This window comes from Mus musculus, chromosome 8 (genome assembly GCF_000001635.26).
Source record: "Mus musculus strain C57BL/6J chromosome 8, GRCm38.p6 C57BL/6J".
NCBI classification, from domain to species: domain Eukaryota; kingdom Metazoa; phylum Chordata; class Mammalia; order Rodentia; family Muridae; genus Mus; species Mus musculus.
Window position 1 is genome coordinate 16,052,687 of NC_000074.6, and position 15,499 is coordinate 16,068,185.

The following is a 15,499-nucleotide window of genomic DNA, read 5'->3' on the forward strand; positions in this document are numbered from 1 at the left end:
CTCTCTCTCTCTCTCTCTCTCTCTATATATATATATATATATATATATATATATATATATATATATATATATCTCCAATGTGCCTTCTTATCTCCAGCCACCCATGAAATCTTTCCTGCTGTTAACACAACTTAGCATACTTTCCCTAAATGTGAATTCCTGACCCACGATTTACAGTGAGGTATTATACACAGAAACCGTGGTACTGTGTACTTAAAATGCATATTTTGATCATTGGCAATTTGTACATGTGCTATTTATAGTCCTCAAGATCTGAGGAGCCATGATGTGCTTTCCTAAAATGCAAGCATCTATGTTACTAAAAACTCCTGGTGATGAATAACATTCATATCAGAACAATACATTTAATAATATGGCACACTGGATTCTGACATTACTTAATTTCCCATGAGCATATTTAAGACATTTTCAGTTCTTACCAGAACTTCAAGACAAATAATTTGACTGTGCTTGCTTGCTACTTAACTAGTTAATAACTTGGTAGTACAGTAATACAATAAAAGTATTAGGTTTTAAATATATTTTTCACTCTTTAAATATAGTTTGATGTTTATGAATATAAATGTAACTTTTCAATTACTTAATTTTTCACTATTGTTTATGAGTTAGGGTCATATGTATTCCTGGTTGGCTTTAAATTCTCTATGTAGCAAAGGAAGGTTTTAGACTCCTGGTCCCTCTTATCTGTAGCTATGAAGGCTGGGATCACAAGTGTCCATCATAGCCAGCTTATTTACATTTTTAAATAATAAGTTAGATCTATAAGTAATCAAAATAGGAATCTCAGATCTCTGCTCCCTATAAAGACACCACCAGAACAGACATGCCCAGAGGCCCATGGTCCAAGTGTTTCTTGATCCCATCTAGTTGACAACCAAGATTAACCACCATACTTGGAGATTCCCAAGAATTGGTAAACCCTTGGTAAGTAAGGTTTCAACTACCCTATGTCTCCTGTGCAGTAATAGAAGACTCAGAGCAGTTCCTACATTTGTAAAACCAAAACACATTTGCATGTTAAAATAATTAAGTGATATTGCATTTAAAACAGAGTATCAATTTGCTAAATGCATGAAACTCAAGAAGAATGAAGACCAAAGTGTGGACACTTTGCCCCTTCTTAGAATTGGGAACAAAACACCCATGGAAGGAGTTACAGAGACAAAGTCTGGAGCTGTGACAAAAGGATGGACCATCTAGAGACTGCCATATCTGGGGATCCATCCCATAATCAGCTTCCAAACGCTGACACCATTGCATACACTAGCAAGATTTTGCTGAAAGGGCCCAGATAGAGCTGTCTCTTGTGAGACTATGCCGGGGCCTAGTAAACACAGAAGTGGATGCTCACAGTCAGCTATTGGGTGGATCACAGGGCCCCCTATGGAGGAGCTAGAGAAAGGACCCAAGGAGTTAAAGGGATCTGCAATCCTATAGGTGGAACAACAATATGAACTAACCAGGACCCCCCTGGAGCTCGTGTCTCTAGCTGCATATGAATCGGAAAATGGCCTAGTCGGCCATCAGTGGAAAGAGAGGCCCATTAGTCATGCAAACTTTATATGCTTCAGTACAAGGGAACGCCAGGGCCAAGAAGTGGGAGTGGGTGGGTGGGGGAGAGGGTGGGGGACTTTTGGGATAGCATTGGAAATGTAAATGAAATAAATACCCAATAAAAAAAAACTGAAAAATAAATAAATAAATAAATAAATAAATAAATAAATAAATAAATAAAACGGAGTATCAGAAACAAAGTCTTACCAAAGTGGATCCTTTGGTGTCTTTTGAAGTATTTACCATAATTGAACATTATCATCTGATCATTAGTTTATATAAAAACAAACTGACGGTCAAGGCTATTCACTGGGTTCTATAGACTTTAAAAAGGAGATGTTGTGGGATACATCTGAGTGTTCATGTTTTTGTTTTTTATTTCAACCTGCAGTATACCATCATTCTTTACCCCAGGAACCTGTTGAATGGCTTCAGGATGCCCAGTAAATTCAGTAGCCGTTGAAGAGTTTCAGAGGCCTGAAGGTGATGTAAACAGGGAGCATAACTGTCTTACCAAGTCTACCTATGGAGGGGAAATAACAGAAGCGAGTCATGATAATGAAGGGTATACATAACCAGTGACGGAGGTGAGTGACTAAGGAGAAGAGGGTGAGGCCACCATCTCCCAGAAATGGTGAAAGAAGGCATGGGGTGTGTTCTGTAAGGCTGTTCCAGGAGAAAATGGTCAAACAAAAGTTAGTATCTATTAAGTCACAAGAACACTAGCAACTGCGGGTGTTCAGACAGTCACCTACTCATGTGGATAACTGCCAAGGCTAGAGAAGAGAGGAAGACAAGTTAATGATTACTGTAAGCAGTAGTCAGGACCCAGCTACAAAATACGTGAAGACTCTGGGCAGCAGGTGATTTTATGCAGACATCTAGAAAGAGATTCATAAAATCCTCCTGACTTTGTTCTCAAATCTGCTGGGACCTGGGATTCCAAAACACTAGCACGGAACGATGTGGAAAATTCTAGTCTTTGTTCAGAAGGGTAACTGGAACTGAATTAGATGGTACTTTTGTGTTGAACTTCATGTTCCTTTTTAATTCTCAAAGATCACAAGTAGGAACTAGTCAGCTTTAATTAGTCAGCTGTCTTTTGGATAGCATGCAAGACACACACACACACACACACAAAACACACACACAGAGAGAGACAGAGAGAGAGAGAGAGAGAGAGAGAGAGAGAGAGAGAGAGAGAGAGAGAGATTCAGAAGCCTGTGATTATCTGGTAGATCTCACCCTCTATTAAATTTTCAAGGATGAGAGAAAGAAACTAGAATTTACACCACTTAGAAGATGTAAAGTTCCTCAATGCAGTTAGGATGTAATGGGGGAGGTGTAATGATTGGTCAGTATTCAGAAAAGCATTTCTGGTAGAGACTGAAGGATCCTAAAGCAGGTTGTGAGAATATTTTTTTTTTAATTTTTACAGAAAACCTTATACATCACTGAATGATTAAATAGAGATCAATCTCTGAGAGGTTAGATGGATGGTTTGGTTTATCACATTGATAATATATTTATTGACAGCACCTCTCAGGAGGGATGTAGAACTCATTACAAAGAACACAGAGAACTGTCTAGTGCACTGGTGTACAGGGAGGGTCTTGCACAAGCTCAGTCCACCAATGATGTCTGGGAGCTTAAGAGTATTACTAATATAATATCATTGACGTACATTTGTAATTTACACACATACACATACATATATACATATATATACACATATACATGTATATATATTTATACACACAAATATATTTATATATACATATATGTATATATTCATGTGTGTATATATATATGTATGTATAGATAGATAGATAGATAGATAGATAGATAGATAGATAGATAGATAGATAGATGAGACAGAGAGAGAGATACTAAAGCACTTATTACTTCAAAAGAGTTAAGGTCTTTGCAGAATTTTAATGCTTCCCTGGGACCATTCACTTAATTTTTTTGATCTTGAGCAATTTAAACACTTAAAACTCCCAAACATAGCTAAAAGAAAAAGAAATCAGCAATTTTAAAATACCTAATACTTTAAAACACTGAGAGCAGTGTAGAAAACCCCATCCATTTGAACTATAGGAATCTGAAAAAGAAAGCATCCCTGTTTATTTTAACAAGAAGGAACTGACATATAACAACACAACTTTCCTTAACCCATTGCAGCACTGAGGTACATGGGTAGCCTCAATTCTAATGGTCATGCCCTGCCAATGGAACAGGAGGCACAGAAGCTGTCTGCTGCAGAGCCCTAGAGAGGTAAACCCTGAGAAAACAGGGTGATTTGACCTAAGCAAATCCCCAAGGCTGGGTCCAAGTCTCTGTTGGCTCAGAGACCAAGACAGGAGGCCTGCCCTTCCCACCAGAAGCTCTCTATGCATTAATTTGCTGAAGAGCAGGGAAAAAGTACCTCCTGGCTCCCTGGATCTTCACTCTTAGAAACTCAAGTGCTCAGAGACGCTCTATGCCCCTGTTTCCTCATTTACATACACACAGATGCTCTGCATCATGACTGTTACCATGCACTCTTGGAACAGCATGTGCTGTGCCTTCAGAGGCCAGTGGTTTGGGTTAATTATACAATGTTTCTTTGGATTGAGGCCTAGGCTTCATGGAGGTGGGGAGTTCTATTTGGATACAGATATACGACACACCCCTTGGTTCAGGTTTCAGTATCAACAGGCTTCTTGGTCCTCTTCACCTGAGACTTGGGCTTATGTGTGGAATGAGTACTGTTAAAATGGGGACATCTGTGCAGTGGCAGTTGGGGCTCCTGGCCTCAGAGTCTCAGTAAAAAGTATTCCTGGCAACTTAAGTCCAGAGTGTTTAGAGGGATAAGGCTAATTCTACAAATACTTTATAATACCTGTTTTCAAACAGGCATGAAAACTCAGAGCAGATGCCTGAATTGCTTTTAATACACAAGTGATGTGAGCTAGAAAACCAGCGCCAGCCACAAAGACAACAACCCGGAATAGTCCAAATCCAAATGGAGCATCGTATTTGGTAAAATAAAAAGCGAGCACACTAATTAATTGTGGTCTTGGGTTCTCACATAAGGCCTTGGGTTCCTGAAGAGGTTCCATTTCAATGGGAGATGGAAGGAAATTGGTCTCTTTTTTAGAGACTCATAGTGACTAAGAATATCCTGGGATGGAGACAATTATGCTAATAGTGCTATAGTACATGTGCAAAGTAGATAATTATCCCCAATAATCACAGACTAATTATGTAACCAACATCTCCTTCCCCAAAAGGAGAAAGGAAAGCCAGAAACTGTAAGAACTTCTCAAGAGCTAAGAATGATGATCAGTTTCAACAGGGCAAAAATATTAATGAACTGGTTAACACAGCTTTGAGTGAAGGTTTCATTTGCTATTTGCAGAACCTTCATAGGATGTGTCAAAGTAGCAGAATTTTCCAGAAGTATTCTACATAAATAACATTTGCAGGATCGTTTTACACTGTCGCTAGAGTAGTCCTATTCACATAAACTGGAACACACTTGCATGCAAATGCCTGTAATAAGTAGGAAGGCTTAAGTAGAGTGTGAACGGGGCCTGTGGTTGGTAGCTGCTGATGAATATTTATCATCAGCTGGAATGTGGCCTTTTGAAAACACATGCATTACACTCCAGCAAACTGTTTATCTCAATTTTTAAAAATCACTTATTGAATCTAACCCACGTATTTGCTCACTTGCAACTGCTTATTAGAGGAGATAATGCCAACATCAAGCCATTTCAGAGCCTGAAAACACGTCCCGAATAAACCCCGCTTTTCTTGGAAATTCACGCTTCACTTTACAAGGTTTACCCGGATTACCCAACACTGCAGCGGGGGTTGTGAATTTGACTGTTGTTTTCCCACGTATCAGACTATTAATGCAGCCTCACGCCCATTTTTATAAAGATTGAGCTCTCGTCTGTGATGTTTCTTTGCAATTAAAATAAATAGCAATTAAAACAAATACAGGCTCAGAAATGCCAGCTCTCAGCTAGGTGAACATCTTTGAGAGTCCACAAGGAAAACCCCATGGTATTATTTAGTGATATGACCTCCCCTGTTTCAGGATGCTAATGTGAGTATCTGTTGTCACACAAGACTTCAGTGATGTTACACACGGGCTGGCCTGTTTCCTAATGCAAGGAGCCTAAAGGCACAGTTTGTCTAATTATTCCAGATACTAACTTCTGGATTGCTCTAGCAGTCTATTGTTTATAGAAAATACCCTTCGTGGAGCCTATGTTTAGTCAAATTCAATTTTGTGCAAGTCTTAGATAGAGCTTTAGAGGAACCTGATTTCATCGTTTAATACAAGCTCAGTTTGTTCCTTTAAAGAAGATGTTCCTATACTCCAACTGAAGCAGACGTTGATCTTACTTTTGTACTCCAGGTGAAAGCCGGCGGCAGCAACACTGATGTCCGACTGGAAGTGCAGGCAGAGCTGGTTGGAGGTGCTGTTCAGCAGTGCAGGCACTGTGGTACCTACACAGGAAAGAGTTACAGCTTTAACACAAAACAGGCAGACACTACAAGTGTCCAATACCGAAGAGCATATCCTAGGCTTCCAAGTACCCAGAGCTTGTCTATCGTCTGTTTAATTTGAGTGTTGAAACCTTGGCAACTTGTCCAGTTGTCCCATTTTGCAAGACAGCTCAGAGAGTCCTTAGAGCTGATACCACTTCTTCCAGACTGCACCCAGTCCCCTGACCTGCACTCTGAGCAAGACTAATGACAGCCATCACTCCATCTCTATGTATACCCCCAGGCTAGATAAATCCCATATGTTATGTTGTTTAGTAAAATCAAAGTCAACTTCAGAGAACTTAAGTGCTGAATTCTGTAGCTCTGGGAAGAATTCTTGCTCTTCCTGGACTTACCCTAAGGTGGGAAAGAGTCTTAAGCTGTGGAGCTCTTGCCTCTCAGCCCCACATTTGCTCCTCCCCCAGCGCCTTAGTGCTAGGAAGTCAAGTAGTTCTAAACAACTAATACATCTCTTACAGATGACACTCTCAACTCCTTGTCCTGCATTTAGCCTACGCACTGAGGTGCCCTTCTTATTCTGAGATCCTCTGCTGTAGTTTTATTTCCTGCATAAGTCAAGTCAGAAAGCTTCCTGCACCTCTTTCTCATCTGTCCTCATCCCCTTCCACGCTGGGACCCAGTCCAGCATCACTGTTTTTACAAGCTGAGAGTGTGAAAGACAATGGTTAACAGGAGATTTACACAAGATAAAGGCATCTGCTGGTCCTAGACTTGGCTATCCCATGTGATAAGGCTAGGAATGACATCAATGGATGACAAAGCTGGTACATGGGAAATACCTAAGTATGGGGTAAAACCTTTTTGCCAATCTTGGGCTGCCCTCTGTAATCTCTCATTGGATTTCCAGAGGTTCACCAAAAATTTGGACATTTTATCTAATAATGTTGGTTCATTGCCCAAACAGGACCAAATCATTTAAAACATTCTAGAAAGTAAACAGAAAAAAAAAAAAAAAGAGAGAGAGGCAAGACAAGGGAAGCCCACATCGAGTGTGTGTGTGTGTGTGTGTGTGTGTGTGTGTGTGTGTGTGTGTATGTGTGTGTGTGTGTGTGTGTGTGTGTGTGTGTGTATGTGTGTGTGTGTGTGTGTGTGTGTGTGTGTGTGTGTGTATGGTGTACACTTTAGGAAGTTAGCTTGCCATTTTGAGATCTGCTCCTCAATCGTTTCATCTTCCTCTAGATGCCACAAGCAATAGAATTCAGGAGGTGAACAATCTTTAAGATAAAGTACTAGTATAAAATCCACAGAAGACCACTAAGTACGTGTGTGGAAAAGTCTCTCACAGAATGCTTTCAGGTTCAGCCCTTTGATGCTTGACTCTGAGTTTATAGAGTAGAGGCAAAATGATAGATGGACAGACAGACAGATGATAAAGCTAAACAGATGGATAGATGAGAATTGTTTAACACCGAGTGGCCCTGGGAGAACTGTCTGTGGGTATGTCCTCCCTGGGTAGCTCCTTTTCCTGGTCCAGCCTCAGTAAGGGTAGTGTTGGTCATAAGTTATCTAGCAGGGCATTGTAAGGGCTCAGAAAGAGAGAGAGATGGTGGGGAGTCATGGAGGAGAAGGATGCTCAGGGCTCTGCTTATTGTTCAGTCTCAAAGTGTTTCTAGAGCACACACACACACATACACACATACACACACACATATACACACACACATACACACACATACACATACACACACATACATACACACATACACACACACACATACACACACACACATACACACACACTCACTCACATACACACACACAAACTCACACACACATACACATAAACACACACAGACACACACAGATACACACACACACACACACACACACACTATATTGACTAGCACGATGACTTATGTTGAAGTACCACAACATTTATAATCTTTGATCTTGCATTTTTGTCACGTGGCTGGTACATGAAGAGAAATGATATTAACTGTGGATGTAATAGCGTCCCCACGTTTTCATCCCATGGTCCAGACTACATGGTTTGAGTTGATCTGACACTGGAGGAATCTCCCAGTGTCTGCTTCCACTTTTTGCTCTGCTAAAGTAACTACTGATTCTATAACGGAACACACTTCTTGGCTCTCACTGTTCTGGTTCTGTTTCTGTTACTGCTCTGAAATACCCTGCCAAAGAGCACAGCAGGCCAGGGATAGTTTATTGGACTTACATTTCCAGTTACAGCCCATCATTTTGGAGAATTTAACATAGGAATTCACTATATCATCTCTACAGTCAAGACAGGAGAGAAAAATCAAACAACCCACCACACCCAAAATAAAATAAAGAAAAAAATCCACAAGGATCTTTGTTTGATTCTGCTTTCTCTTCTCTATAGGAACGTACCTGGCTTGAGAAATGGTGCTGCCCACCTCAATTAGCAAACCAAGACAAGGTCCAACAGACATGCCCCATAGGCCAGCCTGACCCAGCCAGTTCATTAAGACTTTTCCAGGTGATTCTGGATTGCATCAAATTGGCAATTAAAACTAATCAGCACAGCACCACAGGGCTCCTACCAACAGAGAACCCACAACTTCTTACCTGCTACTGAAACCACACCAGGCTACCAGTGTTTCTTTTTCAAATTCAAATGTAGGAATTGACTTTGGAAAGCCTGGTTGTCTTGTCATACATTCTACACAAGTTATCTGTGAGTTCCCAGCTCCCAGCTTAAGGATGTGCATGTAAGCTTTGCTTGACTCTTCCTTCCTTCCTTCCTTCCTTCCTTCCTTCCTTCCTTCCTTCCTTCCTTCCTTCCTTCCTTCCTTCCTTCCTCCTTCCCTCCCTCCCTCCCTCCCTCCCTCCCTCCCTCCCTCTCTCTCTCTCTCACTTTCTCTCTCTCTCTCTTTTTTTTTTGGTTTTTCGAGACAGGGTTTCTCTGTATAGTCCTGGCTGTCCTGGAACTCACTTTGTAGACCAGGCTGGCCTCGAACTCAGAAATCTGCCTGCCTCTGCCTCCCAAGTGCTGGGATTAAAGGCATGTACCACCACCACCCGAGGCTTTTTTTTTTTTTCCTCTTTTTTGGATGCTTGACTTTTTCAACTACTGTACAGCAGACTCAGAAACCCACTCCTATGCCAGGCTCCAGGATGAGTTAACTCCATCATTTCATGCCACCTTCATAAACTTGAAGGTATTCTGACTCCATAAAATGAAGACCAGGGTAAGTCTTTCACTCAGATGAGCTAATGGGTGATAGATATGACATCGGTTTGTGAATTCATATGTTCTTTTCAGATGAAAGATTATAATTCTTGGTATGCCAATCATAAAATCTAGCAGCTATTTATCATATGCTTCAGGGGGGTTTAGACAATGGGTCTATCATCACCAGGCCACCTCAGGATAGAGAGGCTGCCCTGAATCTTCCACACTCTGGGGCTGACTTTGGATCTTCTCGGGTAGTTTAATGGCAGGTACTTATTCCCCCCATGCAAAATATAACTGAGTGATTTCTTAAAATGTTGCCGCAGGCAAAATATTCTGATCACATTGTTTTACAGTGACCCAGTTAGGATGACACATAACAAAGGAAGCTGCAAAATTTTATTATTGTCCCTGCAGAGTCTACTCTCAGTATACTGATATTTGCTTTTCTTTAATTCCAACTGTCAGATACAAGTCTGCATGAATTCTGCTCTATTTTACTCATTTATAATTTATAACCTGCCTGCTTCTAAAAGTGATTTTTTTCAATGGCTTACTAAAAAAGATCTACATACATATTCCTACCCAAGCAGAAATGAAAAACCAAAGCACTGAATTTATTAAAGATGTCAATCATTTTGTTTTGAAATATGTATTTCTTATGACACCTCGTTCTTATTTATTTTTATTCACCAATTAAAATATTTTAGAATCTGCTTTATAAATACTCTTAAGTATCACAGGAAAAAAATTCTTAAGTATTGATGGTGCTCTTAAAAAATTCCAAACTTTGGTCTTCTATAGCATTTTTCTTCACATAACTTAGATTTTTTTTTAATGGAGAATTTCATGCATGTCTACAATGACGTTGGATCATATCCAATTTAAAAACTATTCTTCTAAAAAGAACTGAAGTGATTACTAGCAGAATAGAAATCTTCTGCTGTAGTATAAAAAGAGGTCTAATGTATCAATTATCATTCTAGACATAAGACATAGTTTTCTCTGTGTCCATGATGCGTATACAAATGGATATCATAGCAGTCCCAGTGTGTGTATGATCCCTGAATACACTGCAGGCCTAGTGATTAATCCACAGAGGTTCTCCAAGTCATGGAAGCCACAACACAATCTGAGTTGCAAACTTCATCTGAGTCTCAGCCCTATGCTAGCATGGGATCTGAACAAAGCTCTGAAGCCATTATCACTGAGAGCATTGTGGCTGCACCCCAAGTTCTTCATCCTTCTTCTTGGTCTCCTTTTGTCTTAAAATTTTAGAAAAATAAAATAAAAGCAATCCAGGTTTTGTGGAATGCCTTTGGACTTTTATTCAGCTACTCACTATTCAGGCTATGGAACTGGGGCAAGCATAGTCGTGTGATGCTGTGTTCCTCCTGGGATGGCTTGGTTGCTGGCTGTTCTCTGTGGCAGGTGGGCACTGGTGGCACAAGCCTGTGAAAGCTGATGGCAATGCCTTGGCTGAATATGCAGCAGCATGGGGAGAATACACCCAGGAGCGCATTGGCCCTGTGACACTTAGGCAAGCTTGATTCGTTTTTTTTTGTTTTTTTTTTTTTTTCTGAGAGCAGGATCTCAGTTTGTGCATTCACAGCCCCATCCCAATTAAGGCTCTAGCACTCTGAGGGGAGGTCTGCCTCGAGCTCCCCTCTGCTGCTTTGCTGCTTTGTAGCAAGTATATGTTTGTGGGGAGACATGAGGACATGAATGCCCCAGTCTCACTTACCCACACTTTGTCTACCAGCTCAGCATATGACACTCCAATCACAATCTGTTGTTGTTGTTATATGATGATGATGATGACGATGATGCCAAGAATGCCCTTTGTGCTCCTCACCCCTCTCCACACATCAGGATCTATGGTGTAGGGAGCTATTCATTCATTTAATTAGAAGTGTAAAACTCAGATATGGATTTCATAAGCATTGTATACAAAATGGTTAGTTACATGTTGTACATGTATGTATATGACATACAATTCACGTACTGTATTATATACATATCATATACATTCTATGTAAGGTATGCATTCTGGATATAGTCCTACCATCCTAGCCTTGGCGTTAATAATCTCCTAGAAATGCCCTTCCTCTATGGCTGTGGTTCTCAATCTTCTCAATGCTATGACCCTTTAGTATTCTTCCTCATGTTGTATTGACCCCAGCCATAAAATTATTTTCATTGATACTTCATAATTGTAATTTTGCCACTGTTAAGAATTTTAATGTAAATGTCTGATATGCAACCCCTGTGAAAGGGTCTTCCCAGAAGACTAGGGCCTCCCGGAAGAGTTGCAACCCACCAAGTGCCTCTGGCCTTCCAACTTTCAGTGATGTAGCTATGTTCTCAAAAGTGGAGAAGACTCAATCTTTTATCCTCAATGCATTCATGAACTCTGTTCTTAACCTTGGAATTTCACTGAGTAATTTTTAGTTCTCAACTTTACAACTAACACCATACTCAATGGCCTTCTTAACTGGGCTTTATTGGTGTCAAATCCCCACACCAACCACCCCATTAAAAAAACAAAAACAAAAAAAAATCCAATGATCCAATCAATCAAACAGAACAAAACCACCACAATAGCAAACCACCCCAAAAACACATAGGAGAAGAGAAACTGACCGAGTATGAAATTTCAAAATACATTGTACCCTTGGAAAAGAAAACTCAAACATGGAGATTCTTCAGCCTTCAGAAACCCTCAGTATTTTCAGCACATGTTTGACCAAGCACAGAGACACTGCCAGAGTAAAAGCCCTGTCCTTTAGGTTTGGTCACAGACTATAGAGCCCTCATGAAGACTCCAGGTTTTTGATTGCCTGTGTGGGGACATTGCTGGCCTGTGCTGTTTTCTCTAATCAGACATGAGGGCCCATATACTATGATATATATATACAGAGAGAGATAGCAAAGAGACAGAGCAAAAATTGAAAATATGAACTCAAGGTGATTTAACCAGAAAGTGTCAAGAGTAGAAATAGGGTAGACCTAAGATATCTCACCTCTATCAGAAAATGGGAGGAAAGACAGACGGGCCCTGCCTAGTCTATTCTAGAACTATGAACTGAGAAGAGTTTGTGCCTCAGTTTTATTGACGTGACATCCACATAGTCATTCTGCTCATCAGATGCCCAGTTCTGCCAAAGCGAGAGTCTGATCCATCCATTACAAGAGGTTCCACTCCCTTAGGGAGCTAGTGAGTAAAGCCATTGCCTGAGGGTCCAAACACAGCCACATGGGAATGGCACTGAGGGCAACTCCTTCCCTTGTGTCCACCATCACACCCAACTGTTCATATGGGGCACACATTCCAGAGCTTGCTTGATTATTGTTTGTTTTATTACTATTCATGCAAGTTGATATTTACATAGTTATGGGCCTGAGAAATCCCAGGTCAGTGGACATCTATCGGTCCATGCATCCAGGATGTAGAGGTGGCAATGATGATTCTCTGCTGCTATGAGGCTGCTGTGTAATTAGTTATAGTTTGCAAACACCTTAGAAAACATCCACTCACACTTGTGGCAAGCATCTCCAAGATGCCCTAAAATACAGCTCTGTCTGTAAGTCAATGTTACATAATGTTCTGCCCAGAGTAGCCCCCAATGGGACATAGGATTTAGTGAAAAAAAAAAGCCTGTAATGTAATATAAAGCCACTGTATTAAGCAAACATAGATTTTTATTAATCTGACATTCTTAATTGCTTAAAAAACTTATTATATAAAGCAAGCTTGTTTTGTTTCACAAGGGTCCAGTCATGTTATTTTAATTAGGTTTGTATCTTCCAGAATATATTCTTTTAATTTGATAGTGTTTGAGACTGGTTTACTTATAGTTTAATTTAGTGTGCATACATGTCTGCATCTGTGCCAGGTGTTTTCCAGGTGCCTTCTTTTGTCACTTCACACTCTATTTTTTAGTCACAGCCTTTCACTGAACCTGGAGCTTACTGATTCAGCCCCACTGGTTACCAATGTGCTCTGGATACCCTGTAACCATCTTCCCACACTGGGATGATAGACAGGATCTGTAGGCAGAAAGCACGTGCTTCTCACGTGGGTTCTAGACTAGAGATTGAGCCCGGGTCTTTATGCTCACATGGTAAGCACTTTGCTAATGGGGCCATTTCCCAACCCAATATTTACTTTTGTTTAATATTCATTGTTGAAAATGTTTGTGGATTTTCGTTTTCTACTAATTAACTCAAAAGCAACAAGCTGCCTCTCGCTGCAATGAACTACAAATGGCCCAGTTATTTTTACAAGAGGGATTTCCTGAAGCAAACCTAGAAACTTGCTCCATTGTTAAAAATTCCTATTTCCATTTTAGAAAAGAACATCGGCTGAGTCTCAGCTAGAACCTTAGGGGTGCTTCATGTTTCCATAACTGTCTCATCCCCCGTCTCAAAGCAAATACTTCAGCCATTGTAATCAACAGCAAGTCTACTGTTTAAAAGGAGAAAGGTTACAAGATATCCACTGGTGTGTTTTCTCAGTATTTTATTGTCTTGCTATTTTTCATTCCTTGTCTATCTGACAACTTTGAAATAGAAAACTCAGAGGTTAAATTCAGGTCAGAGGGTTGTTGGACAGTGGTGCCACGTATCCAGGCTACCTCCAAGCCCTGGGTATCTTCCAGTACACAGGGATATTCTGGTCCCTCATAGAAAAATCTATGGACCACTGAGTTTGGGGTAACCACAGTTAGGTTTATGCCATGACAACTCAGGATGACCACATTGGGAATACCAGTGGCTAAGGGTCAGGGCTTAACTCATGTGGTAACAGCTCCATATCTTGTGGTCTGAGATGAAAAGAGTAAAAGATTAGGTTCTGCTTTACAGCCAATAATGCAGCCACTCATGAGTACGCAATAAGAACATTCTGAAAATCTGGACACCACAGCTCAGATCAGCATCATAGATGGCACCAGTGTGCCTAGAATGTGACATACTTTGAGAAATAACATTCTAGTGCCTGGGATTCCCCTCACATAAAGAGTGTCTCTATTTGGCTGGTCCTCTCTCCTGTCTTGTAAAATTAAAACGTGGGTATTTTCTGAGCACTGAGAACTATTCCAGAGGCCCATCAGCACCGAAGCCCTGAATTTACAGCTCTCCATGTCATTGGTGGCTTCTAACTCTTAGCTTCTCACTGGTGTCTGATGGGGTCCGTGGAGAACCAGCTCTACCTCCAACCTGAGAAGTACCTCCAGGTCCAGGCAGTGAGCATCAGAACTGCACCGCTGTACTAACTCAAACAAACTATCTTTTAAATTAAGTGCTATGTTTTCTTTATGTAGATGGGTGTTTTCTGTGGGAACCATGTGCATGCCCAGGACCTGTGAATGCCAGAAGAGCGCACTTTGTCCCCTGGAATTGGAGTTAAAGATTTTTGAATGTTGTGTGACAAGATTCAAACCTTGCTGATCCACCTGTTAAGCTCAATGACAAAGACTTTAAAGGGTATTTTCTCCTGGTTGGTTGACTTAAAAAAAAAATCCACAAGCACCTCTGAACACTGTGCACAGGGAACAGGGCTGTTTTCTTTCCTGGGTCACTGAGTGAAGCAGAAGTGGAGGTCGGAGCGTGGTTCTCACTGTGGAAGCATGGCCCCAGCCCCAGGCGTGGCTACATTCCACTAATCTCCTTCTTCCTTCCCACTCCTCCCAACAGTACCCTTCTGCCCCACAGCCCCAGAACAGCCATTCTCTCCCAGCACGGCTAGCTAGATAAACAGATGTCATAGAATCCATTTGAATTCGGCATTCTACGTGCAGGTTTTAAATTACGGGCTTATTGTTGTTCTTAATGGCAGAGGATTTCTACTTTATTCACAACTCTGTCACTTATACACACTAAAGTTTCTGTAAATCTCACCGTAAATAGGACACTGACAGGAGGCTCCTGGCTGAGGAACTCAGCCAGACTTTCCATGTGGAAAAATTCCAGACTAACCTTGTTCGTTAATAGCCTGTTGTCCATTAAACACCCAATGGTGTTAAGAGCCAAATAAAGATAGCGACAGGCAGTGGTGAGGAACGATTCTAAGTCTTTGGTACTTTACCACCCATCCTATGTGGCTGGCCGTGCAGTAATGTTTTCATTTGCTCACAAGCCATAGCCACAATCTCTCTGTCATCTAAAGATACAATCCACCTCACGGTTAGCACTGTGAAG

General features: G+C 40.9%; 1 protein-coding gene across 4 annotated transcripts in view; it reads right to left on the bottom strand.

Moving 5' to 3' along the window:
* The window catches only part of Csmd1 (CUB and Sushi multiple domains 1), a 1,642,848-nt gene that overhangs the window by 160,149 nt on the left and 1,467,200 nt on the right, over nucleotides 1–15,499 (bottom strand). For all 4 annotated transcript variants that reach the window (XM_006508931.4, XM_006508930.4, XM_030243874.1 and 1 more), the window contains one exon: nucleotides 5,977–6,081. In XM_006508931.4, the coding sequence (XP_006508994.1) occupies nucleotides 5,977–6,081 (105 nt within the window). The remainder of the gene's footprint in view (nucleotides 1–5,976; nucleotides 6,082–15,499) is intronic.